Source organism: Primulina huaijiensis, chromosome 3 (assembly GCF_012295235.1).
Source record: "Primulina huaijiensis isolate GDHJ02 chromosome 3, ASM1229523v2, whole genome shotgun sequence".
In the NCBI taxonomy this organism is placed as follows: Eukaryota; Viridiplantae; Streptophyta; class Magnoliopsida; order Lamiales; family Gesneriaceae; genus Primulina; species Primulina huaijiensis.
In genome coordinates, this window is record NC_133308.1 from 25,529,746 (window position 1) to 25,556,373 (window position 26,628).

At 35.2% G+C, this 26,628-nt stretch overlaps 2 protein-coding genes across 4 annotated transcripts; both read left to right on the forward strand.

Annotated features, from left to right (window-relative positions):
* Positions 1–2,300: 2,300 nt before the first annotated feature.
* Positions 2,301–6,166, forward strand: LOC140974049 (probable serine/threonine-protein kinase PBL25). 3 transcript variants are annotated; one of them, XM_073437267.1, is made up of 6 exons: positions 2,301–2,644; positions 2,711–2,864; positions 3,790–3,989; positions 4,091–4,280; positions 4,418–4,806; positions 4,907–6,166. In XM_073437267.1, exons 2-6 carry the CDS (start codon positions 2,753–2,755, stop codon positions 5,810–5,812), a joined length of 1,797 nt encoding a protein of 598 aa, XP_073293368.1. In that variant the 5' UTR covers positions 2,301–2,644; positions 2,711–2,752; the 3' UTR covers positions 5,813–6,166. The 3 variants fall into 3 exon arrangements, with proteins under 3 accessions (XP_073293368.1, XP_073293366.1, XP_073293365.1); XM_073437265.1 differs by having other exon boundaries at positions 2,727–2,864; XM_073437264.1 differs by having other exon boundaries at positions 2,301–2,864.
* A 751-nt stretch (positions 6,167–6,917) lies between these two features.
* LOC140974048 (brefeldin A-inhibited guanine nucleotide-exchange protein 5) lies at positions 6,918–23,645 on the forward strand. Its single transcript, XM_073437263.1, has 34 exons — positions 6,918–7,062; positions 7,221–7,366; positions 7,817–7,892; positions 8,512–8,746; positions 9,044–9,165; positions 9,238–9,296; positions 9,898–9,955; positions 10,034–10,118; positions 10,225–10,422; positions 10,531–10,589; positions 10,800–10,869; positions 10,947–11,015; positions 11,528–11,650; positions 11,740–11,793; positions 11,880–11,962; positions 12,157–12,253; positions 12,331–12,429; positions 12,532–12,732; positions 12,865–12,975; positions 13,047–13,231; positions 14,242–14,868; positions 15,457–15,874; positions 16,283–16,522; positions 16,608–16,731; positions 16,830–16,978; positions 18,008–18,364; positions 19,176–19,342; positions 19,487–19,749; positions 19,873–20,042; positions 20,806–20,925; positions 21,340–21,476; positions 21,584–21,845; positions 23,099–23,194; positions 23,303–23,645. The coding sequence occupies exons 2-34, from the start codon at positions 7,255–7,257 to the stop codon at positions 23,363–23,365; spliced, it is 5,289 nt and encodes a 1,762-aa protein (XP_073293364.1). The 5' UTR covers positions 6,918–7,062; positions 7,221–7,254; the 3' UTR covers positions 23,366–23,645.
* Positions 23,646–26,628: the final 2,983 nt, after the last annotated feature.

The following is a 26,628-nucleotide window of genomic DNA, read 5'->3' on the forward strand; positions in this document are numbered from 1 at the left end:
CATAATATCAAATATGCGCAATCTCAATCATATCACTTTCGAAAATCATAACAATGACATACACAGTCCGTTCTTCGATCTGACTTCAATTATACAATGTCTATTACGTCAAGAACGCTATATATGAATCCTATCCGATTTCTTCAATAGCATAATTTCAAACGATATCAAAACTTACGTCCTGTTGTAGCTGTTGTCGCTAGGAACTCGGTACTGAAGTCGGATTCAAAATCTAACGGACGGATCTTTCGCAAACTTCAATTTCCTCAAATAAAAGGCGTAAGGATTTTCTTCAAAGCTATCCGTTTCCCTTCTACATGACTCGCGCATATGCGCGCCCAAGCCCCGCGCATATGCGCGAGACCTACTGTCTCGGCAGGTAACCTTCTCGGCAGCTCGCGCATATGCGCGCCCTTCATCCGCGCATATGCGCGAAGCTCTCGGGTCATGATACTAACATCTCCGCACAACTCGCGCATATGCGCGGCTCATTGTCGCGTATATGCGCGAGGTGTTCTGTCCTCGCACGTATTTCGTGTTTTCTTCCGTCTTTTCCGGTCTAATCCTTTCCGTCTATAATTACATCAATTATCACCAAATCATTTCAGATTACGGTAATCAAAATCTTGGGCCTTACAGACTGGTTTAATTTATGACTTAATTATAAATTAGTTAGGCCCAATACTCAGTTCTAGAATTAACGAATGAGGGAATCGTCTTTCTACTTCTCGCAAGAAGGAATGGATTCCATGTCTGTGAATTCATATTCCCAGCCATTTATTTCAAATATAAATCTAAAATGCAAGTAATGAAAAATGCACAATTGCAATTTTAAACAAGCAATTTAAGAATCATATTGAAATGAACAGGAGTTTATAATCACATTAAGATTAAGATTTGTCCATATATGATCATCTTATGATTTAAATAGAATTTCATGTTAACAACGGAATTTATTATGAAATATCTAATTAAATCGGTCCTAGTCCTACATAATCTCATTATATGTAGATGCCCCCATATAGATGTCTCTACATCGACATTCCAGATAAAACAGTCACATTCATAATGTTCATGGGCCGCATTAGTGATGTTTTAATTAAAGATCTCATACTTTAATTAATTTCATCACGGACTTAATTTAAGTTTATTATCCATAATTTTAATCCTCGTGTATATATAACTTTTATATATACTAAAACCATGGTTACATCTAATAAACTAGGGATTTTAATATGATATTCATGCCAATAATATTTCATGCAAATATGTTTAATAATAAATGTCGTTTTTTTTATTAATAATAAAAACATAATCTAATTACAATGCTTTAAGGGCACTATTCCCAACAAAAATATCGTGGAACCACGGATGTACTCATGGTTCTGCGTCCAACTCTGTATGCCTCATGGACCTTAGTACCCAATGCATTCATATACTCGGGATCGTATATGAGATTGTCGGAGTCTGAGCCGAACTTCAAAATTTGGAGCCCATTAGTGATTAGAAATTAGAATGTGTGTAATTTTTTCATCCAAGACGACCCTTACTTTGATAAGTTAATATTTACATAATTTAAATTTATATATACTATATACATATTTTGTTTTAGAAAATATATGAAAAATAGAATAAAGGTTTTCATTACTATGACAACACTTTACATTTTTAATTATGCCACCATTACATCACCTAATTAAGATCAGAAAAAGGAAATAATATGTCACCAATTGTGAAAATTAAATTTTTTAGATACTAAATTATTATTATTATTATTATTATTATTANTACTACAATATAATATTTTTAAAAATTTGCAGACTATATAATAAAAGATTTCTATTAAAAGCTAGAAAACATGGCCTCGGTTTTGTTGAATAAAATAAAATATAAAATGCTCGAATTAAACATATGAAAAATGCAATTTCATTCTTGCATATTTGTCCATTTAATATAAATCATATATGTTATCAAATTTCAGTTTTAATATGTTATTTTTATTTTTTGTAATTTTATTCTTCTTTTTCGAAGTTAGAATAACATCGATCGGATGCTGGCGCGACATCAAACACATTCGAAAGAAAAAATGAGTGAAATTGTCAGAATTTTAAAATACCGGAGAAAAAAATATTCGATAACATAGATGAACGGAATCTAAAAAAAACAATTATATATATTAAAAAAAACTTCTGTCCATTATATCATTCTGTCCCCCTTTTTCCTCGGAACGAGTTACCAAATTTCCAAGGATCATTCTTCCATCCAAATGCATGTCCAATTGTCCATAAACAACACGCCTTTTTTAACTCTTCTTCTCCAAAAAACATTGATTTTTTTTTTCCTTCTAATTCTCTTGATCAAATTATTCACTTCTCGTTTTACCATTTTTGTTTCCATTCAAGGGTCCTTCATTTCTTTGGAGGACCCCAAGATCCAATCCACACCATGCATGCATTATTCCTTCACCGATGAGCCCTTTTCTTAAATAACTTTCTGGGATTTGAATTCGCAAATAAATAACGACATTTTTTGCAAGATTTTTCGCAACATTCCGTTGATTCATTCGCTTTGTTTATGAAATATTTTGAGGCCCGGAGAAACAAGGAAATTGTAGACTAATTTGCACTTTTAATTTGGCGTGGAGGTTGGGGCCATACATAATTTTTATTTATATTTTTTGTGTTTATATTTATAATTTATATCCTTTTAGTTTGGCTTTGGGGAAGAATTATCATATACCAAGGGTGAAGAAATGAGTTGCGGTTGCCTCCCATGTTTTGGAAGTAAGGAAGAAATCCAGGCAGAGGATAATTTGCCTGTACCTCATGCAAAAAATGTATCTACTCGTTTGTCACCTCCTCATGGTGAGTTTAATTGTCTTCCTTTAAAATCATTTTATTTTATGATCATGTATGAATTTTTTAGGGTTGAATTAGATTTTTTTGTCTTTTCAATATTTTTTTATGCTTTGTGAATTTCGAGTAGTATTCAATATTTTTTCGATTATCTAATAAATCACTTAATGATAATATATTATATATCCGATCATTTGTTAGTTTTCTTCTAGATATTTTTTCTCTCGTTCTTATCCAAATTTTTATGATATGAAAGTTGATTGCTAAATTTTGAAACATTGGAGTATAATAGTTTGGGGACTCATTCGAAAATATACAAAATATAATTTAAAGGAGATAAATGGCTCGATTCGGGTCGAATTTGAATCTGTATCGTTGATAAAAGTTCAGTTAGTATCAAATGTATGGTCAGTATGGACAATATTTTCATCAAGTTTGGAAATGTCATATGTATGAGAAATTCCAAACCATTCAATATTATTACAGAACAAAAAATTCAAAACTTCCCAAAAAAATTTTTCTCGTTCCAAAAACTTCCCAATTTTTCAGATTAAACAAATATGCAATCCTTTCTGAAGTTTCAATTCTTCTACAACGCGGTCTAACTCCATTGCCATTGAGTTTCTGTAGCTTCACCTTTTTCGCTCTTTGAATCCTTGTATTGAGAAAACAGGACTTGGCTTAGGATTGTCCATTTTTATTAATTCCATGGGTTTCGCTGTAGTTTTTTTTTTTTTTTTAATCTTTCTGCGTAGCCCGAAAATCTCATTTTCATCTATTTTCGGAAGACATTTTGAGTCCATAAAATTTAAATCTCGCTGAGAGTTTTGAGCGCGCACACACATACATAATCCTAAATTAAGAAAAAAAATTACAAAAAACACAATCAAGAATTTATGCCTTCTTATTACACCTTGTTGTTTTCTCTTTACAGTGCATAGCAGTATGCAAGCTCCATCTGTCGAAACCGGTAATAAACCAGATTCTCCACCTGCAGAAAATGGAGAGAACACTGCAAAAACTTTCACTTTTCGCGAACTTGCTATAGCAACAAAGAACTTTCGACAAGAATGTTTATTAGGCGAGGGTGGATTTGGAAGAGTATTTAGAGCCACACTTCAATCAAGTGGTCAGGTACACTATGCATTTGCACGTATCAACAAAATTTGTATTTCTTGCTAGTTTAGCTAATTTCATGAAATTTTTTTTAACTTATTTGTCTTTTTTTCCGGCAGATTGTGGCTGTAAGACAATTAGACAGGAGTGGAACACAAGGGAGCAAGGAGTTCCAAGTTGAAGTTTTGATGTTGACTCTGCTTCAACATCCGAATCTGGTCAATTTGATCGGATATTGTGCAGATGGAGAACAACGGCTTTTAGTGTATGAATACATGCCAGCAGGATCTCTGAAAAACTTCTTATTTGGTACCTTGCATTCGTTTTTAACTCATTTGTGATCACAACTTTATCTCACTTGCGGGTTTTTTATTTACGCATCATACACCTTATAAGTATGTCATCTATGGTGCTAACTTGGAATTTATTTTGTTCGAATTTTGCAGATCTTCCACCTAATAAAAAGCCATTGAACTGGTCTACAAGGATGAAAATAGCTTTGGGGATCGCTCAAGGGCTCGAATACTTGCACGAAAAGGCCAATCCTCCTATCATATACCGAGACTTGAAAGCTTCAAATATCTTGCTTGATGAGATGAACAATCCCAGGCTGTCAGAATACGGGCTTGCAAAGCTCGTGCAGAGTGGCAATAAGATGCATGTGCCTAGAGTCATGGCAACATATGGCTATTGTGCACCCGAATACGAAAGCCACGGTGAGCTGACATCCAAGTCAGACGTGTACAGTTTTGGGGTCATTTTGCTTGAGCTCATCACCGGGCGTAAAGCCTTAGACACGACGCGGCCAGTAGATGAGCAAAATATAGTTAGTTGGGTGAGTATGATCACTTCTATACATTTTGAAAACATAGCTTAGATTTTGAGAAATATAGTACTTATCTAACTCGGCAAGATTTGTGCATACATTCGAATAGGCACAACCCATTTTCCGGGACCCAAAAATTTTCCCTGAAATGGCGGATCCGTTACTTAAAAAGGATTTTCCAATTACAAGCCTAAACCAAGCAGTGGGAGTCGCATCAATGTGCCTGCACGAGGAACCATCGGTCCGTCCCTTGATCACGGATGTCGTAGCAGCACTTAGCTTCCTCGCCACGGCTCCTCCTGAAACTCCAGTCCCTGCTCGTCTTATGTCTATACTGTCATCAAGGGTTGAAAATCCGAGCCAACATGGAGTTAACCATTCTTTTAACGACACAAACGCGTCTTGCCATAAACGAGACTATAGTTCAGATAGCGATGATGATGAAGACCAAAAGAACAGACCTAAAGAACACGAAAGCTCAACAAGCTCGGATGATGATGACTCAAAGAGCAATTCGAAACGTAACTTCAAAGATTCAAGCAAATGGAGTTCAAGATCTAGTAGAAGCAGAAGAAAGAGCAGGAACATCAGCATTTACTCGCGAGATGACAGTCTCGGATTCAGCATGAGGTATGATAGCAGTTTACCAGAAGATAGTATTCCTCCCAATCTGAGGCAGAGCAGCAACGTTCAAGAACCTCATGATCATTCTGACTCTGGTTCTAGCAGTGATGAAGAATCTTCGGATGAAATGTCCCATGATCATAACATAAGTATAAACTCGAGAAGTGGTAAAAGCTTGACGTCGATTATGAGACAAGAAAGCTGCGTGAAATCAATCGGTTCTTCTTCAAGCCGCAGTAGCAGCGTCAGTTCTGAAGATGGAGACACGTTTAGCCCAAAGAAGCACGATGATTTGATGGAGCATCATAGCATGAGATCAAACGATGGTTTCGTGTTCGAGTATTCGAGACATAACAGCATGGCAGATTCAGAAAAAGAACACGAGAGATGATCCAAAACGATCACTAAGAAAATCTGTTGGAATTGCGACAAAATATCACACTATCATATCAACAAAAACACGTTGTGTCAAAGAGAGAATTTGTGATTATTATACTTCATTCAAACTTCTTGATTTTTTTTTAAAAACTTTTTTTGATTTTGTTTTTTGACAAAACCAAGATTTCTTTTATCCATTTGTCCCGTTGAGGAGATGTGTAGGATAATTGAAGCATACCGACATGCAAGAAACATCTTATTATCTAGCTTTATTCCCTCTCATCTCTTTTGTATTTATAATATTTTCGGACATTTCAAAAGTGTTTGTAATAAGTAATAATAATTGAAATAAGATTGGATTGAAGTACTTTTTTTTGTTTTGTTTTGTATATTTTCCACTAATTGCTAAATCAGTGGACATAATATTCTAATCCGGTTCACGTCCTAAATTTTCCTTTCTATCTTACTCGTGTTTATCGGGAAACAAACTCGATTATAGAATGCTTGAAGAGATGCCACATTGGACGATATATGGTTTCACTTATTCTGAGAGAACAAACTCTCCAAAATATAGAAAACCTGTGTAGAATGAACATGATTAATTATATGCTTATAATTATGTGTTTCTTTTAGGATTATTTACTGTTTCTAGTGTCTTTTTGGTGAGTTATAGTAATTATTTGAATATTGACGGGTCTTGATCTCGAAATTTAATTTATATAACATTTTTTTATATCAATAAATGATTATCATCTGTCTAATTTTATATGTTTAAAAAACTATCACATGACATTTAATATGAGTTGGTTTATATTGATCCTAATCTGCTTGAAATGTATGTTAATACCTGAAATTTGCAACAAACCTATTCTCTTACCCCTTTATTATATGACAGTGAGTTGCCCGTGGTTCAAATCAGAAACTAGTTTTATCCATCAAATTATTTATCAATGACTGGAAAATGAGTCGATACAGAAATATCCAATTTGATTGGATCTCATGGACCAAATCTGCTTAATTATTATTATCTCTTTAAAAAGAAAAAAACAGGTCAGAAAATGATGTTTATGTTTCTATTTGATGATAATTGAACTGCAGAGGGCCTAATTTAGACCAAAAACGTGTTCGAAAACATAAAACGTGTGCCCTTTTTTCTGCGTGTCCTGTCAGAATTTAATTCAGAAAGCCCGGTCGCTGATCCAAGTTCATTCTCCCATGCCAGATCTCTGACCTTCTGAGGTGAGAAAGAGGTTGGAAATTCAGGTAAAATCTAAATTTCCCGATAATTTATCTCCACCTAGGGATTGGAAAAGCCCAAGATCTCTCATCAGTTGCCTCGTAGCAGTAGCAATTGTGGATTTCATTTTGTTTCGATCCAATCTGATCTGGTTGCGGATTTGCTTTTTGGGGGAGATTTGTAGTAGATTGAATTGAGGTCAAAAAAAGCCAGGAGAAATGGCGGGTGGTGCTGCTGGAGGGTTTGTGACGCGAGCATTTGAGTCGATGATGAAGGAGTGTGCTAACAAGAAGTACGCCGCTCTCCAGTCGTCTATTCAGATTTATCAAGGTGAGTTTCAATGCAAACGCTAAACCACGCTTTCAGATTCATGTAATCTTGTGTAGCATTTCTTGTATATGTTTGTGGGATTTCTAGTTTAGTGGGAGGAAGATGGCTCTGAAGCTAGATTTACTGATTTTAGTATTGCTTGGTAATGTTTATGAAGCCAGAGAAGATTTTATGTGTTCCTACGAGGTCGACAGTATTTGATTCAAAAATTTAAATTTGCCATGATACTGAAGTAAATGTATAGTTATAAGTTATGGTAATAGAAAGTACTTTAGGTTTCGAGTTTGCAGATTTTGTGTGCCTGTGTGAAGAGCTTTTAGCTGACATTTGATGTTTCAAATTACCTGCTGAGATAATTTGTTGCAGCATTTTTCATGTTTGTGCTTCCTTTTATGAGAACTGGATCTGAAGAGTTGATGAGTATATTGTTTAATGTGCTTTATCTTTCAGACAGTGGCAAAAATTTCAATCAGCCGCCGAGCGGCAGCGAGACCAAGGAAGCTTTATCAACAGCTCCAAATCAAAGGTGTTTTAGCCACAGTGAGAGTTTTGAAAATTTGATTTTGGCAACTACAGTCCACTTAATTTTGTTCTTGTGTTTGTTTACGTGTACCTTTATGTGACATCAAAGGGAGTGAGAATCAGAACTAGGACACTAGAACTTTATTATTGTTTTGTGCAAGCACATGACTTGAATGAAGGANCCCCCCCCCCCCCCCCCCCCCCACAAATAAACTGAAACTTAGCAGCAGAACTCTAAATGGTGTTGGGATTAACCTTAATTACATCCTTTGGCTTTTTATATTTTACCAATGACAAGACTATGTAATTTGGGGGGTCTAACATGTGCTTTCAAGGTATTACAAATTCCAAACTTGCATGAATATATATTTTTTAAGAAACTAATTGTTGTGTTAATGAAACGAGAGTAGTGCAGATTATTTCCTTTCGTGACAAAAAGTGTGGCATGTATTTGCCCAAAAAAAAAAATTTGGGCATTGAGGCAGGTTTGATTCCACCATATTTTTTCTATTCATTTTCTTTGATGTTGAATTTTCCCGAGGATGAGTGTTCCTTTTATGGTATAAATGTTTGTTTAGGTTCTCTCACATATGGTTTCATTGCTTTGCTACATATTATTTTAGTGGTTTATCTGCATCTGATGATGGAGCTGAAAAAATTGGGGCGGAATCTGATCAATCTACATCTGCTGCTGAGGAGGTCAAGTCTACAAACAATAGTGGATCGATAGCAACAGTCTTGGCAAATGCAGGGAGTACTCTACAAGGAACTGAGGCTGAACTCGTTCTGAATCCACTCAGGCTTGCTTTTGAAACAAAGAACATGAAAATCGTGGAGCTTGCATTGGATTGCCTTCATGTAGGTGATCATGTGGTTTGTTGGTTTTGAGCTTTAAAAAGTTCCTTCCGAGGAGAGGTTTTTTAAGTTTCTTACACTTTCTAATATTAAAATAGTTGATGTGGTCTACATGATTTCTTTTTATATTTATGTGTACTCTCCAAAAGCTGAAAACGAATATAAGCAGTTGCATTAACAGCATGCCTTATTAAAGTGTCACACATATGAAGCTGGTAGAAATTTGTGATAGATGATTCCAGATGTGAGGCTGAGATAGTCATATAACTGATATCCCCATTCTTGTCTTTTCCTTTTCAGAAACTCATTGAATACAATCACCTAGAGGGTGACCCTGGTCTTGATGGTGGTAAAAATTCACAATTATTTACAGATATCTTGAATATGGTTTGCGGTTGTGTGGATAATTCATCGCCAGATAGGTATGACTTAGCGGATTTATGTTTTTGTAAGTTTAGTATTTCCTACGTGTAACCTTTGGGGATAAAATGCAGCACTGCTCTTCAAGTATTGAAGGTGCTGCTTACTGCTGTGGCATCCACAAAGATGCGAGGTATGACATTTTCTTTTGGCTCATATTTTTCCCAATTTTCTTATTATCACATATTTCCCTCTGTCGCTGTTATCTGCAAGCTTTATTCATCACATTTTTTGGCACCTTTATCCTAAAACCTGAATATTGTTCCCCCATTGCACTAGTTAAGACAGTTGATAAAAACAGGTTGAATTAGAATCGCACAGATCACCATTTGTAGGGCTTTTTGCTTGAGTGGATTCATCATTCATGCACATGTTATAATGTAAATTTTTGGGAATTGCATCAGCCTGAGCGGTCTAGTTAAGCCAGTTGATAAGAACAGGGTTGAATTAGAATTGCACAGATCACCATTTGTAGGGCCTTTTGCTTGAGTGGATTCATCATTCATGTACATGTTATAATGTAAAATTTTGGGAATTGCATCAGCCTGAGCGGCCTAGAAGCAGCTTTTTTAGGGATGGAGTCCTCACCATATTTCATAGATTTCTCATCTTGCTTCCAAATTACATTATAAAATATTAAAATTAATGCCGTAATTCATTAAATATTAGTTCAGTTTTGATTGATTAGGGCTTGGTATTTATCAATTGTGATATTTTCACCTTTCCTGATTCAGTTCACGGTGAACCGTTGTTGGGAATCATTCGGGTTTGCTATAATATTGCTCTTAACAGGTATTTCTTATTTAGTTTTCATATTCAATTTGGTTTATAGATGATTTAATGCTTATGGAGATCTGTTTCTTTGTTTAGCAAGAGCCCAATAAACCAAGCCACATCAAAAGCCATGCTAACACAGATGCTTGGTATCATTTTTAGACGAATGGAAACTGATGAGGTATGTGTAAGAATTATTGTGTCTCAGAATCTCTTTTAAGTTGTGCTACGGGTTAGATGGGAATAGAGTATATAACTTTTGGCAGTAATTACTACTGGTGATTCAGGTATCATCAAATCCTCGTGAATCTAAAGAAGCTTCTTCCAGTGATAGGCCAAACACAATGATTGAAGAAGTCTCATCAAGTGACCGTAATGCCACAGACACAACTTTGGGCGATGTGATATCTGCCAAACAGATTAATAATATATCTCTTGCCTCTGATGAAGAAATTCAGAACCTTGTGGGTGGCACTGATATAAAGGTGAAAATTTTGTTTTCTTTGCTTCTGTCATTGTGTTTTATCAAATGATTTATATGTTTGCCATGTCTGAGATTCTATCTAATGATTTGAGTCAACTCTTTCTTCTAGGGTCTAGAGGCTGTTCTTGAGAAGGCTGTAGATATGGAAGATGGAGGAAAGTCCACAAGGTATGCTATAATACCGAGTTTGGTATTGCGTAGTTTGGATTAGTGTTTATGGACAAGCTCTGTGGTGCAATTCCTTCATTTTGTGCACTAATATTGGGAAGCATAGAGAGTACTGTATTTATCAACAATTTCTTTAAACATACTTAAGCATCTTACTCGGATCATAACTGATTGTTTTATGTCTGTTTCCAACTTTAAATTGCTAACCAGAGGAATGGTCTTAGAGAGCATGACTATCGGACAACGTGATGCGTTACTTCTTTTCCGTACCCTCTGTAAGGTTTGTATGTCTAACTTCTCCGTGTTGTATTTCGAATTTGTTTTTCTGCAACCAGTTTGAATATCAGGTGTTTGCAGATGGGGATGAAGGGGGATAGCGATGAAGTTACTACCAAATCACGCATTCTGTCTCTGGAGCTTCTACAGGTTAGATTAGGAGATTTTTTTGCATATGAGAAGCATTTATGCAGTAGCACCCTGGCAATGAAGGGAGAAACTCGTCCTTTTCATTTTACTTGCATGATTATGTTTGCGTTCTGTCATATGCCATCGGCTTGTACCTCTATGAGTCTGATATTATTTATAAAGTACGTTCTCTTATGCATTCTATGTTCTTTAAGCGAAAAAAATTAAAGTTGTCTTATTTCAGCAGTAACAACATTCAGAGCTGTAAAATGCGAATATATGTCTTAAAATGAGTGGAAAACAATGTGTGGAGTTGGCAGATTTATGGGAATTTGAAAATGATTTAAGTCTTTTTCAGTTATATTACTTTGTGTGGAAGTGTTAGTGTACATGTGAATTGCATTGATGAAGTGCATAAGTGAAAAAAAAGTGTTGCTCTTTTTGAGAATTCTGTTTGTAAAAATAAAGCATACATTGTTCTAGGCAACAAACATCTTGTTTCCATTAAACTTAATTTTTCATGTGTAATGCAGGGTTTGTTGGAAGGTGCCAGCCACTCATTTGCAAAGAATTTTCAATTTATTGACTCAATGAAAGCTCACCTTTCATATGCATTACTGCGAGCATCCGTGTCCCACTCTCCTGCCATTTTTCAGGTTGTCCGACTCTCCTTTGATTTGATCTTAAACAAAGTATGAAAATCGGCCTCCGTGACATCCAAAACTTCATTTCTTCACCTTGGCAGTATGCAACTGGAATTTTTGCTGTTATTTTGTTGCGGTTTAGGGAAAGTCTCAAGGTATGAATTCACTCATCTTCTTTATAAGAAAAGAAGTGCTTGAGTTTGCTTGCCTCTTTAGACTGAGTATACCAATCCTTTTCCAGACTGAAATTGGAGTCTTCTTTCCTGTGATCGTTCTACGATGTTTGGATGGATCAGATTTTAACCAAAGATTAGTCGTTCTTCGGTAAGCTGTTTTCTATCGAAGAATATTAGTTTCCACTATTTGAATGCTGTTTGTTTGTAGGTTACTTGAATTTTTACTCTGCTACCTGTTTACCACCCTGGAGAATGGGAGTGCAAGCAAACGTGAGGTGATCTTATTGACTAATATTCAAGTTTCAGTTTCTTATATTTTCGCCTTTCTATCAAAATTGCCAGGATGCTGGAAAAAGTCTGCAAGGATCCTCAGATGCTTGTTGACCTTTATGTGAACTATGATTGTGATCTCAAAGCCCCAAACTTGTTTGAACGAGTGGTATGTTTATTGTTAATAGTTGCACTTCTTTTGCATTTTATCTTAAAATTCTGTGTATATGACGTCTTTTCCTTTAGGTTACCACATTATCAAAAATTGCTCAAGGTACTCAAAATTCTGATCCAAAGTCCGCTACTGCATCCCAGACAGGATCTATTAAAACTTCATCACTTCAGGTATATCTTATGCTTTGCCTGTATTGATTTTATTGTTGGTAGGTTTTTAATGTCCCACACTGGCCCATTTAGCTGATTGTACTTGTCTCTTGACATTTTTAGGGTCTTGTAAACATGCTTAAATCATTAGTGGATTGGGAGAAGTCTCATAAAGAGTTGGAGAAGCAAAATAAGGGTAAAGAATCATTCGAGGAAACGGTTTTTCCTAGAGATTCAGATGAATATAAAAGTAGGGAAGATTCAGTGAGCAACTTTGAGAAATTGAAAGCTCATAAATCTACCATTGAAGCTGTAATCTTTGAGGTGTGTAGATCTGCAGTCTTGTTTCTATCTAATGATCATCATTCATGGAAATCATACTTTTTAGTTATTCAGTTTTACAAATATAATTTCAGTTATTTTTGGTGACTCCACCATCATTTTGAATATTCGCAGTTCAATAGGCAGCCTGGGAAGGGCATACAGAATTTGTTATCCAGCGGGTTGGTGGAGAACAGTCCAGCTTCAGTCGCTCAGTTTCTCCGAAATACTCCCAACTTAGACAAGGTAGATTAAATGTTTTGCTCTTGGATTTATAGCTTCAAGTTGCTAGGGTTATAACTGATTGAGTTTGTTAGGTAATGCTTGGTGATTACTTAGGCCAGCACGAGGAGTTCCCCCTTGCTGTTATGAATGCTTATGTGGATTCCATGCATTTTTCTGGAATGAAGTTTTCTTTTGCAATTCGTGAATTCCTTAAAGGGTTTCGACTTCCTGGAGAAGCTCAGAAGATAGATCGCATAATGGAAAAGTTTGCAGAACGGTAGGTATTTTGCTTATCTATACCAACCAGTCTCTGCTGGAGAGAAATAGAGTGTTTGATGTATAAAATATTTGACCATCTCAAAATAAACTGGATTTACTTTGAGCAACAAATGTATGATAGCCTTGAAACTTTTGTTGCACTTTTGGGCACAAAATTGCTAAACATTTTAACTCACAATAACAGAAAATATGCCTTTCTCATTTAGTTTAAGAAAAAATCCCGTGTTGTATCTTGTCTATCAGATATGTGCTCTTAAACTTCCCCTAGTTTACAACACAGTCTGTAAGGACTCTGCAGTAAAATCATAGGAGCTATAACCATAGTTGTCAGAAGCGCAAAAAACGTGCGTCTAAGCTCAAAGCGCACGGCTTCCATGAAGCGCGTTTTTATGTCCTTTTTTTTGCGCTTTATTGCGTTTCATAGAAAAACAGTTTTTGTTTTAAAAAAATCTGACAGATGAGAAAACCCTAGTATCTGGTCTCCTATCCTCCATGTCACCTCTGCCCCACATTGCCTCTGCCTTTTGCCCTCACATTTTAATATTTGATACTATGAAGATTAAAATGATAATGATTTAATATTTGATATCTCATGTTTCACATTTTTTAAAATAAATTGATTTTATTTTTATTTTTTTATAATATTTTATTTAGTGTGCTTTACTTCCGTAATAAGCACCAGGACGTGTGAGCATTTTAATGCGCCTTGCGCTTTTGACAATTATGGCCATAACTTGGTGATTACGAAGCTGAAATCTTTTAGCGAAAAACCATTGCATTGAAAGGTGCATATTCCTATGTGAAGTATTCCATGCTCTCTACTGGTCACCCCTGTTCTCCAAAGGGAGAATTGAGTTATAGGTTTCTTTGTTGAGTAACTATTGACTGATATAAGGTAGTTTTGATTGTGCAAATTTAACTGATGTTTTTCATTTTCCATCACTGGGACAGTGCAATTGTTAGTAAGTCTATTTCATTCAGCCTTTAACATTTGCGATATTTTGGCAGCTACTGTGCAGACAATCCCGGTCTGTTTAAGAATGCAGATACAGCTTATGTCCTTGCTTATGCAGTTATAATGTTGAATACTGATGCTCATAATCCAATGGTTTGGCCCAAAATGTCCAAAAGTGATTTCATACGTATGAATGCCATGAATGATGCAGATGAGTCTGCTCCTCAGGAACTCTTAGAGGAGATTTATGATTCCATTGTTAAAGAAGAGATAAAAATGAAAGATGACCCTGCTGGAATTTTGAAAAACAGTAAGCAAAAGCCTGAAGTTGAGGAGAGAGGTCGTCTTGTCAATATTCTCAATTTGGCTCTCCCCAAAAGGAGCTCGTCAACTGACACCAAGGTAGAGAATGAGGCAATTATCAAGCAAACACAGGTTCTTATTAGGGACCAAGGGGGAAAGAGGGGGGTCTTTTACACTTCGCATAGTATTGAACTTGTACGTCCCATGCTTGAAGCTTTAGGATGGCCATTACTTGCTACATTTGCTGTTACCATGGGTGAACTAGACAACAAACCAAGGATTGGTCTCTGTATGGAAGGATTCAGAGATGGTATACACTTAACACATGCCCTCGGGATGGATACCATGAGATACGCATTTTTAACATCTCTAATAAGGTAATTCTCGCATTAATATAAACTTGTCTTGCTATGTTTGTCTGGTCATTGCTTATGTCTCACCTGTGCTCTTATCATTTCAGCTTAATTTAGATTCCCCTTGTGCATATATTAAGTGTGTAAATCATTTCTTTTAGAACTTGGTTTCCTATTTCACTTATTATATTTAACAGTCTAGCAGTATGACATAGTATATTGATTATTCCATATATCAGTTGAACCATAGATTACATAATACAAGTTCTTGATGAGAAAAATAATTATTGTGACGAAGAGATGGTCAAAATTATCAGTTGACATTGATAGAAACAAAGAAACTGAAGAGAGATTTCTGAGACCTGGTCATAATATTTTTCCGTCGTTGAAGAGATAATCTTACCCAGGTGATAAATTTTGAACAGTTGCAAGGAAAAACAGGGTTTTGGCTCTGAGATCAAGTATGATAAGTAACTTGAAAATTTGTGCAGCTAAAAACTGTTATAATTTAATTGGATAGAGTATGTTATAACAGCAGAGGACATGCTAGCTTTATATGTTGTATGTAGAGGATAAGCTTGGTCATCAGTATTCTTTTGAAATGATTTGCAGGTATAATTTCTTACATGCACCAAGAGATATGCGTACTAAAAATGTTGAAGCACTGCGTGTGTTGCTGGGTTTATGTGATATTGAGATCTATGCTCTTCAAGACTCTTGGCATGCTGTTCTGGAATGTGTTTCCCGCCTTGAATATGCAGTTTCATCACCTGCTATGGCTGCAACTGTCATGCAAGGAGCAAATCAAATCTCTAGAGATGCAATTCTTCAATCTCTGAGGGACCTGGCAGGCAAACCAACAGAACAAGTGTTTGTGAATAGCATCAAGCTGCCCAGTGAATCAGTAGTTGAATTTTTTACTGCTTTGTGTAGTGTGTCAGCTGAGGAATTAAAACAAATTCCTGCTCGTGTTTTTAGCCTGCAAAAGGTTGTTGAAATAAGTTATTACAATATGGCCCGTATTCGAATGGTAATTTCTTCACCTGATAAGAGTTTATGTTCATAGCAATTTTATTCTGATACTAACTTGGTTTCTCAGTCAAAATAATGCTGCATATGCCATCCAGCTAGCTTAATGCTTTCAGTTGGTCACTTTTATCCCCTGAATCATGATACTTGTTCTAGGACATTATACTTAATGACCACCAAGAGAACTTAATAGAGTAATCTTGAGAAAAAATCGGTTAATGTAAGTGAAAATGGAGTTAATCCAAATATTATATGTGTTGTATTTTTAGATTAGTCATTTGTCATATGCTGTCTGCGCAATCCACGTGCCTTATAACTCCTGAAAGTCGGTTATGTGGATCGTCAAAGTGATAAGGATGTTATATGTGTTTGCAAGACTTATAATTTGTTTTTTTTAATCAATTTCCAGGTTTGGGCTAGAATATGGTCCGTCTTAGCGCATCATTTTATCTTTGCCGGTAGCCATCCTGATGAAAAAGTTGCTATGTATGCCATAGATTCTCTACGGCAACTTGGTATGAAATATTTGGAGCGTTCTGAACTTGCGAACTTCACTTTTCAGAATGATATTTTAAAGCCATTTGTCGTGCTTATGAGAAGCAGCAGAAGCGAAACTATACGAAGGCTAATAGTCGATTGCATTGTTCAAGTATGTATACCTGATTGTATTAATTATTCAAAGTCTCTTGTGTTTATGTTGCTTTGAGGTAAACATATTCTTGTTTGGACAACAGATGATAAAGTCTAAAGTTGGAAGCATAAAGTCCGGCTGGCGAAGTGTGTTCATGATTTTCACCTCTGCTGCTGATGATGACATGGAACCCATTGTTGAAAGTGCATTTGAGAATGTGGAACAAGGTTGGAATCAAAATTTTCTGCTTGTCTCCTCATGAAATAAAATTTACACTGGTTTGGAAATTTTTTAGAAATATTTCTTACACCGAAGATTGGTGCAGTTATCTTGGAGCACTTCGATCAGGTTGTTGGAGATTGCTTTATGGATTGTGTCAACTGCCTTATTGGATTTGCGAATAATAAGACTTCTCACCGCATAAGTTTGAAAGCCATTGCTCTCCTTCGTATATGCGAGGATCGTCTTGCAGAGGTTTGTTTTTAAATATATAGCTTGTTAATTTACCTAGACTATGATTCTGTCATGTGTATCAGTAGCCATTGTCTGTCACGTGTAATCTCCCTCTTCTTAATTAACTTGTCAAAAAGATGTAGTAATTAATGAAAACTTTGGTGGATTTTTAGCCCAGTAATAGTAATCTAATTTGTGTTTGATTAGTGGCTACTTACTTGAATTTATATTCCATCATTCACACTCTACATTATGCTACTTTATCATATTCTACTATCCTTATTCCGTATCATTTCATAAAAGCTGCATATTTTTCTGCATAACATGGGGGGCAAATGTAACTGGTCTATTTCTACATTTGTAGAGTCATACATGTTGGATGAATGAGGAAGGGAGCATTTTTGTGACGTGTTTTTGTTACTTATGTTACTGATCTTCCTCTTTTCTTTGCTTAGTTGTGTACATTTTCTTTCTCCATTTTATGTTGAAAATGACTATTATGTTGTGGAGATCCTTTTTGCCAGAATTATTCCTTTTAACTTCGCATCTAGTACACACAGACACACACACACACACATATTTGCTTTATTGTTCTCTATTTTCGTCTCTTGCTTTTAGAGTAATAAAGTATTGGGCATGTGTGTTTCATATTTCTGCTGAACTTTTTTTCTTGGAATTCTGGGAAAATCTTGAAAAATAGGTGGATGATCATGGTTAGCTGTCAATTTTAGCAGGCTTCAGAGGCTTTCATGTTTAAAAGTTAAATATTTATATATCATAACCTCTCCACTCTTTTTTCCCAGAGCGTGATCAATGATCATAAACCCTATCCTGAAAAGAGGGGGGAATAGAAAAGAAAGAAAATAGCGCTGAACAAGAAAATTAATCTGTAGACTTCTGTTGCAGCTTCATTTTTCATGTGAAAAAAAAATGTTTTGTTTCATTCTTTCTACAAATCAGCCTTTAAATGATTTCAGAAATTTTGTAAGTTGATTTTGTATCCACAAAAGGGAGTATACGAGCAGCGATTGATTTTCCCGTCATATCCAGGGTCTTATACCAGGCGGTGCCCTCAAACCTATCGATACCGATGCAGAGGACACAATTGATGTGACTGAGCATTATTGGTTCCCTATGCTGGCTGGTCTTTCTGACCTCACGTCTGACTCTAGACCAGAGGTTAGAAACTGTGCCCTTGAGGTTTTGTTTGATTTGCTGAATGAAAGGGGTAGCAAATTCTCGCCTTCATTTTGGGAGAATATTTTCCAACGAGTCCTGTTTCCCATCTTCGATAATGTGAGACATGCTGGAAAAGAGAGTTTCGAATCTGCTGCAGATGAGTGGCTACGGGAAAGCAGTGTTCATTCGCTCCAGTTGTTATGCAACCTATTCAACACATTTTACAAGGTAGCCATGCAGTTGAAATATTGCTAACTGTTATTAGTCATGTTATTCTCATACATGGTGCTGCAGAGCGTGTTTTTTCTATAGTACCCTGTTATCGGTCCATTTGGTGTTTAATTAGATTCGTTGGCTTTTCCCGTACCTGTTTCTGCTAGAAACGTTAGTAATTGCAGTTGTAGGCAAGAAGAACATAACGGCATGAAATTCATGAACTATTTTGTGTTCGATCAGAACTTATTATTGTTAAAGGCAATAATAATCTGCCTCCGCTTATTGTTGTGACATTGCTATGAAGTTGATAAACAAATTTATGCTGCTGAAAACTGTTTCTCATATTTTATATAGCCATTTCTGTCATGCTTAATTTTAGTGGATTTTTTCCTTCTTACAATTTTTCCCACAATTGTTGTTGTCATAGCATTCTGCGTTCCAAGCATATTCTTATATGTAATTGGGAGAAGCTGCTTAAATTATTGTTTCTTCTATACCCGATTGTCCATCAGTGTCTTATCTCGGCCTGTATATCCTTTCTCACGGTCCTACCTGTCAAATTGACTTCACAAATTATTTGTCCTACGCATTTGGATAATTATGCTTTTTAACAATGGGAGCGAGGAGTTGTGGCATTACTATCTTTTTGCTGATCATGTGTTCTTGTTTGCTTTAAGTTTGGGAATGATAAATCATAAAAGAAAATGCAGTTCTCCTTGGCTTGTAGCCCATATTTCTGATCCCTAAAGACCTATTTAATGTTACATTAGAACTCTATTTGCATTTAAATTGTCTGCTGACAGTTGATGTCTCCATCATATAGGATGTGTGTTTTATGCTACCCCCACTGCTCAGTTTACTGTTAGATTGTGCCAAGAAAACAGATCAATCAGTAGTTTCAATATCTTTGGGCGCCTTAGTGCATCTCATTGAAGTTGGAGGGCACCAATTCAGTGATCATGACTGGGATACTTTATTGAAAAGCATAAGGTGTATCCTCTCTGCCCTGCACTCACATTTTTGTATTTTCATCTGTTTCCTCTTTCAATGGTTTATAAATTGCTATTTTCTTGTTTTTCCTTCTTTTGGTTGTACGTTAAATTTTATGCAACTTTTCTGACTGTTTCTGCCCAGGGACGCTTCCTACACGACGCAACCTCTTGAGCTTCTCAACGATTTGGGTTTTGAGAACACGAAGCAGCATAAAGTATTCACTAGAGACTTGGACAACCACTCCCCCACAGCTGGTGGCAGTGAGTTATCCTATAACCGTCAGCAACCCTTTCATGAAAATGGAACTACAATAGGGAGAGCATCCTTGATTGCCAGTGTTGACGGTAATGGGTTGGATAACAATCAACAAAATCTGCACCAAGAAGACTTGGGAGGAGCCGAAGGTTAGTACATAGGTTGTCTCATGTAAATTTTCTTTGTTAAATAAATTGTGGTAAAGGCATTAACACTTCAAATAGTAAAAGTGGTTATTCCAAAACTGAGTTGAGTAACATGCTTTTACGTAGGCTTGCCATCTCCATTGGGAAGAGCTTCAGATGGCAGTGGCCTTCAACGCAATCAAACATTTGGACAAAAGATCATGGGAAACATGATGGATAATGTGTTTGTGAGAAGTTTTACCTCAAAACCAAAACATCGAACTTCTGATATAATGGTACCGTCTTCTCCAACCAAGGTTCGTGCTGCATTTATAGTTTTATGGATGTTAATATAATCGTTCTGGCTACTTTATTTGTCCCTAATGAACTTTTTTTAACTCATAATATTGGTTGGATGTCCCAGTAATTTTCTCAAACGCAATTGCAAAGCTTTTTATTTTACTTAGTATTTGCTCATTGTTTTTACCTTATGACACAACTCAGTTCCTTGAGGAGAAACCTTTAATAAATGAAACTCATCTGACTGTTAGATCATGCATACTATATTTTAGGTTAATAAGAGGAAAAAACCAGATTTATGGAGCTGTTTATGCTTAAATTGCTCAGGACCTTAAAATTGCTATGTTTAGAAACTAAAAATACTTTGAAATTGAAACACGTATGTGTGTTGGGCTGGAACGTTTGAGAGAAGTGGATAAGACTCGACTACTTGTTGGATCTTGTTGAAGAGAGGGCTGCACGTGATCTTGTAACTCACTTCCTGGTCAATGTCCTTGGTGGCATAGGTTGACTTATCGGATTTCTGCAGATATTCTTTGAACATAGTGAAAAGCTTGATAAAATTGCTATTTATTTAAACGGAAATTTGTGTCTTGACTGTAGTGTTATCAGGCGAGTGCTGATAGCTGTGAAAATTGATTTCTTTTGTACAACAATTTGACTTTTAGATGTTCCTTTTTTAATTAAAAAAAAGACACACAAGCAATTTTTTAAGGCGTTGGAGATGAAACACGGCCTGTTATGAAACTGGTTTTGATGACTTATTTCTCATTTTCCAAGTTTCCTGGCGCTATCATGGAGTCTGATTCCAGAGAGGACGAGGAAAGTCTAATGTTGGGAACCATCAGGAGTAAATGCATCACCCAGTTGTTACTTTTAGGTGCCATCGATAGTATTCAGGTATGATGAATCAGTTTCTCGAGCTTCTCATTTTAGAATAAGTTCTTTTACTTACTCTCCATCTGACTGGTCGATCCTAACTCTGTAAGAATGATGAAATCTGCCATTCACTTTTTTCTGGATTCCCTTGGCCATGTTCTTCGAATAGAGCTACAAAATAATTGAACATCTACTTTTTGCCACGACCCTTCGGCAGTTGATCTGTGAATGTGTCTGGGTTATTTGGAGATTCATAGAACATTACCAACTAGTTCCATTGTTTAACATCGGTGAACTTTAATTCTGATTAAAATGACGTTTACTTATGGCGTGAGCTTCTGCTTAGTGTTGTGAAGGGATGATTAGTGAATTACAATGATACTCTGAGGATATTATGTGCAGCATGTTTTCCATTGACCTGATTTGATATTACAGAAGAGATATTGGACCAAATTGAATACACAGCAGAAGATCACCTTGATGGAAGTTTTGTTCTCTATTCTGGATTTTGCTGCATCGTACAATTCATACACAAACCTTAGATTGCAAATGCACCAAATCGCAGCAGAAAGGTTGGCTTATATTTTCTTTTACCTTGTAATTTCATATTTGTGTCTAACTTTGAGTTGGGTACTTCCATGGGACAATCATTTTTGACTTACAAGTTTTTCCTGGATAGACCACCTTTAAATCTTCTACGCCAGGAGTTGGCAGGAACGTGCATCTATCTGGATATTCTACAGAAGACAACAGCAGCCGTTAAGATTGAGAAGGAGGAACAGGTCCAAGAAGAGAAACTTGGAGAAGTAGCTGAAGGGAAGCTCGTTTCCTTCTGTGAACAGGTGCTGAGAGAGGCATCTGATTTTCAATCTAGCATGGAAGAGACCACAAACATGGATGTTCATCATGTCCTAGAATTGCGATCTCCTGTAGTAGTGAAGGTATGAATTGTAATCTTGCAATACTTAATCGCATTCATGGATTACCTGTACTAAAAAGATTTTGGCTTTGGCGTGGGGTTACTGACATAATGCCATCTGTTTGGGGCCATAAATAGTTCAGTACATTTGTCGCATGAGTATACCAAGATGGGGGTTATAGGTTGAATATTAAGTTCAATAATAATTGGGAGTTGGGTAAATCTTGAAATCTTTATATGATTTGGCATTTTTATGCTGTACCAGATATTTTGGAATTTTGATCCTCGAGCAGACTTGTCCTTATTTTAGCAATTTACTGTCCTCCTTCAACAATTTCAGTTTCAATGTGGCGACTTTACCCGAGCCACTACTGAATAGACTAAAAGCATGCGTGATCAAAACTTAATAACAACAATTAAACAACGGAAACGGAAACCAAATAACTTAATCATCTTATCATCTAAACGAAAACAAAATAATAATCTCAGTCTGAAACGTTAATACAACCATATCAAAATCATAATCATGCACGAGAATACGAGAAACTAAATAAAATCTACACTGGATCACTACCGAAAACCCAACTGCTTTAGCCACAGTCCTGGCTGTCCGAACCATCCAATCTAAGACCTTCATCGTGGAATGGGGTGTCCAAGATGAAAACAAGGACGTGAGCAAAAATCTTCCAATACGAGAATGTACTAGTATACAAACTGATATGATGCATGTGAAATGCAGTGTGCTCGGATATCAAGGATCAAGTCAAGAATCTCATGCTCAGTCTAGAGGAGCCTGAATGTGTAGTCTCTGATAAGCCATAGAAATGTTTTGGCTCCCACGCACATTGTTAATACGTGTACCTACAATGTCCAGGGTCATCATAGTATGCGGGTCCCGTCGGACACTGTAGCGATCGATACCTAACCGTCTGTAATATAGAAAAGGGTTTAGCGGCCCCAACAAACGAGGAATATCTCGAAAGATATGAAGCCCAATATGATATTTCATGCATAATATTTCAAAACGGTAAAACATGTGTCATGCAACATATAAATATGCGACATATTTGTTGGGTTACACGAAATCCAACAGAACTGAGAGCAACGTGTCTCAATTAATGGCAAACCCCATAAGCTGGCTCTCCTAGTACGCTGGCTCTCCTATTATCAATGCCAAACTATAAGCTACAATTACATTTATAGAAAAATATTAATATTCTTTCCAGCGTATCTTGGTATGGCTTGCAAGTTGATGTTTATTTCATGATTTTCCAGGTGCTAAAAGGAATGTGCAATATGGAGCCCAAGATTTTCAAAAATCATCTCCGAGTTTTTTATCCTTTGATTACAAAACTCGTTTGCTGCGACCAGGTAAAATTCGCGAGTCTCGTCGACTATTGAAATTTCGAGACCTTTGTCAATCATTAGATGTTTTTGTATATGATCATATAAAACTAATGACAAGTTCTCGTTCATCAGATGGAAGTACGTGGGGCTCTCGCCGATCTATTTAGCGTGCAATTGAAGTCATTGTTGCCATAGGACTTTAAAGAGTATAGGGATGGAAATTTTGTTGATTCAAAATATAATTGATCCTTGCTGATGCTTTTAGGAAAGGATTGATTTTTTTCTCACTTCATTTTCTATTCTAATTAGCAAATATAATTTATTGAGTTTTGAGTTTTGTTGTCATATGTTATTTCTTAAAGAAACACAGATTGAACTGATATACTGCAATCCCTCTGGGGACGCACTCTTATATTATGACTGAATGTGGCCTTTATTTCTATTATAATTATAATTATTATTATTATTATTATTATTATTATTAAATGTGTTTAAATTGTGACTTTTTCAATTTTCCCTTATGTAGTTTTTCCATTTCACGTGCTTCATTGAATTTTGATATTATATTTATAATTATAATTTTAAATATGAGTTTCAATTGTGAATTTTTTAATTTGTCCATCTCTATCCATTTCACGTGCTTCATTGAATTTTGATATTATATTTATAATTATAATTTTAAATATGAGTTTCAATTGTGAATTTTTTAATTTGTCCATCTCTATCTTGCATAATTGTTATCTTCTGAAGGCTGTTTTTCCCATTTCATGTGCTTCATTGAATTTTGATTTTATAATTATAATTATATTTAATTATGATTATAAATATAAACTATAGCTGTTATAAATATATGAGTTTCAATTAAAATTTTTCCAATTTGCCGTGTCTATCATGCATATTTGTTTTCTTTATTTGTTATCCTTTGTAAGCTGTTTTTTCTATTTCATGTGCTTCACTGAATTTTGATATTATAATCATGATTATAAATATAACTATTATAAATAAATGTGTTTCAATTAATTAAAATTTTCCAATTTTCTCTTCTCTAACCTGCGTATTTATTTTCTTTTGCGGCTGTTTTTTCCATTTCATGTGCTTTATTAATGCATTAAATTTTTTTTTAATAATTTAGCTTAAGACTAAACAATATTTCCCCATTAATTATATAACACACCATCGAATAATTTTTTTAAAAAATTTATGCATCGTTTGTGGTGGAATTTTCCTTTGGTTTTTCTTAAGAAAATTTTGTTTAGCTTTATTGATTTGTTGTTTTTTTGTAATAAACTCCAATTTATATCTATTGTGTAATTAACTCAATCAAAATATTTAATTAATTTCATAATATGAAACATCACTATTATATAAACGTTGTTTATGATGTATGTTTTTACTATAATAATTTTAATTTTCTTATCTTATTTCCCCAAATATTAAATTTAATTAATTAATTAATATTGATCAATAAACTAATTATCAACTCCTTGGTTGAGGTGTATAACATGTGGTTTAAGTAACTTTTCTTGATTATTTTGAGACACCATTTTTTGCTTTCTTATTTTAAAATGTTAAATACTTTAGTATAAAAAGAAGTGGGATATAAAACAAAAATATATATATGCTAATGAAATGTCCTTTTCATTTGAAAAAAAAAATTTGAAAATGAGCTGAAATTTTTTTTAAAAAATTGTTAGTAATATCAGAGCTGGGATTTATTTTGATATCAATAGTGAATAATATACGAATTGAGATTTAATTTGAGAGTAGTAATAGTTTTATATTAAATTTATTTAATTTAAATTGGTGTACCAGGATGCTTATAGTTTAATCAAAGTGAATTTAAGATTAGAGCGATGTGAAATTTTGTATTTTATTTGTTTTACTACAGTACTAGATAAATGATTGTCGAACTGTAATTTCTCCATTTTTCTTCTTATTGAGATCGTTATATTTATTTATTTATTTATTTTGGTTAGTGTTGGTGGTAATTGGTTTTTCAAAATTCTATGGTTTACTTTGTTGTTTTACGAAGAAAGTAATAAATTTTTTTTCGTGAATTATATAATTTATTGGGTTTTATATGTATAATTTTACATGCATTGCATTTTGAACAACAACAATGTTAAAACAAAGAAAGTAGTTAAAAGAAAAAAGACATGTTAAATGAAAAATAACATTGTGAGGTCTACATTTGTGTATGATATAACTCAGACACATTCTTTACAGATCTTTGAAGCTAGGTATAAGAAAGTTATAGGGAATATATGTGGGGACCCGGACGCTAATCATATTCTTAATCATCATTGGGACAATTTAATCAATTATCATAAACAGGGTCTAATTTTTTTTTTTAATTGCGGAACGTAGTGAAATAAAACATTTATACATCTCAGTATATAAAAGTACAAGTCCTGTACCACATACATTTATTCAACTTAGGTTTAAACATCTAATATCCAGTGTCCAACCCTATCTCTAAGCCAAGTCTGGAGCCTCCACTCTAACTAGTCCTGTCTCGTTCTCTTCTTGACCCTGATCCTGTCCCACCTGTTGTCATGCACATACAAACAAGACAACAGCCGGATAACTCCGGTGAGAATTATATTCTCAGTATAAACCATGTACACATGCAATCATATAATCAATGTAAAAGCATATAAAAGATATTCATAACATGCATCCTAATCAAAACATGAATTAAGTACTCGTCGCATGTATAACAATCCGAAACATGGATCAATATCAATAAAAAGTCATATTCTAAACATTTACCAAAATCAGGAACATAAATCAATAGCAATCAAGGAATCACTCTCCGTGATTCTCAGACTCAGACTCGACTCAGTCCTAATCTAGGGATCCCGATCAGAATAAGAACATCCACCCACCTACACTCCCGATCGGGGTGGTTGTACGTTCTTATTAACAGACTTTGGCCCTTTCCATATCGAACATCAGTAATAGAAGCAACTCCAATTCTATCCACTTCGATATGACCAAACGTCCAATGTCCTGACCTATCTGTCAAAGACTATGGCACTTCTGCCATATTCCTATCCTGTGACAATTTGCAATGTGCCAGTGACGCTTCTATCACTATCAGGCACTTCTGTCACAAGACCAATCATTTAATACCTGCTATCTATATATCAATAGAACAAGCATATCAATTCATTCATTAATTGCAAATATAAATGCAATAAAATAAAGTATGTGATTTAGGGAAACTCGAGTCAAACGTCGCTCTAGTTGTGCAATCTCAACTCAACATTAATTTATACATTTATCTTCTCGGTCCGACGAAGACGAAGTCTCGAATTCAACTATGTCCATACCCAATCTGGCAATGATAATATCGAATAGAGACAATATCAGTCTATAACTCAGTTCAAAACCTGTTCTGATCAATACTCAAATCAAAACACAATCTGATCAATGTCAATAGACATACGGTACCA

Excerpts from the sequence above, each read along its gene's own strand:
- LOC140974049 (XM_073437264.1), top strand. The coding sequence starts at position 2,753 with ATGAGTTGCGGTTGCCTCCCATGTTTTGGAAGTAAGGAAGAAATCCAG. Across the intron at positions 3,990-4,090 it reads CACTTCAATCAAGTGGTCAG|ATTGTGGCTGTAAGACAATT; the intron begins GTACACTATGCA and ends TTTTTCCGGCAG. Across the intron at positions 4,807-4,906 it reads AGCAAAATATAGTTAGTTGG|GCACAACCCATTTTCCGGGA; the intron begins GTGAGTATGATC and ends ACATTCGAATAG.
- LOC140974048 (XM_073437263.1), top strand. The coding sequence starts at position 7,255 with ATGGCGGGTGGTGCTGCTGGAGGGTTTGTGACGCGAGCATTTGAGTCG. Across the intron at positions 12,430-12,531 it reads TTAAAACTTCATCACTTCAG|GGTCTTGTAAACATGCTTAA; the intron begins GTATATCTTATG and ends TGACATTTTTAG. Across the intron at positions 16,979-18,007 it reads GCGAGGATCGTCTTGCAGAG|GGTCTTATACCAGGCGGTGC; the intron begins GTTTGTTTTTAA and ends CGTCATATCCAG.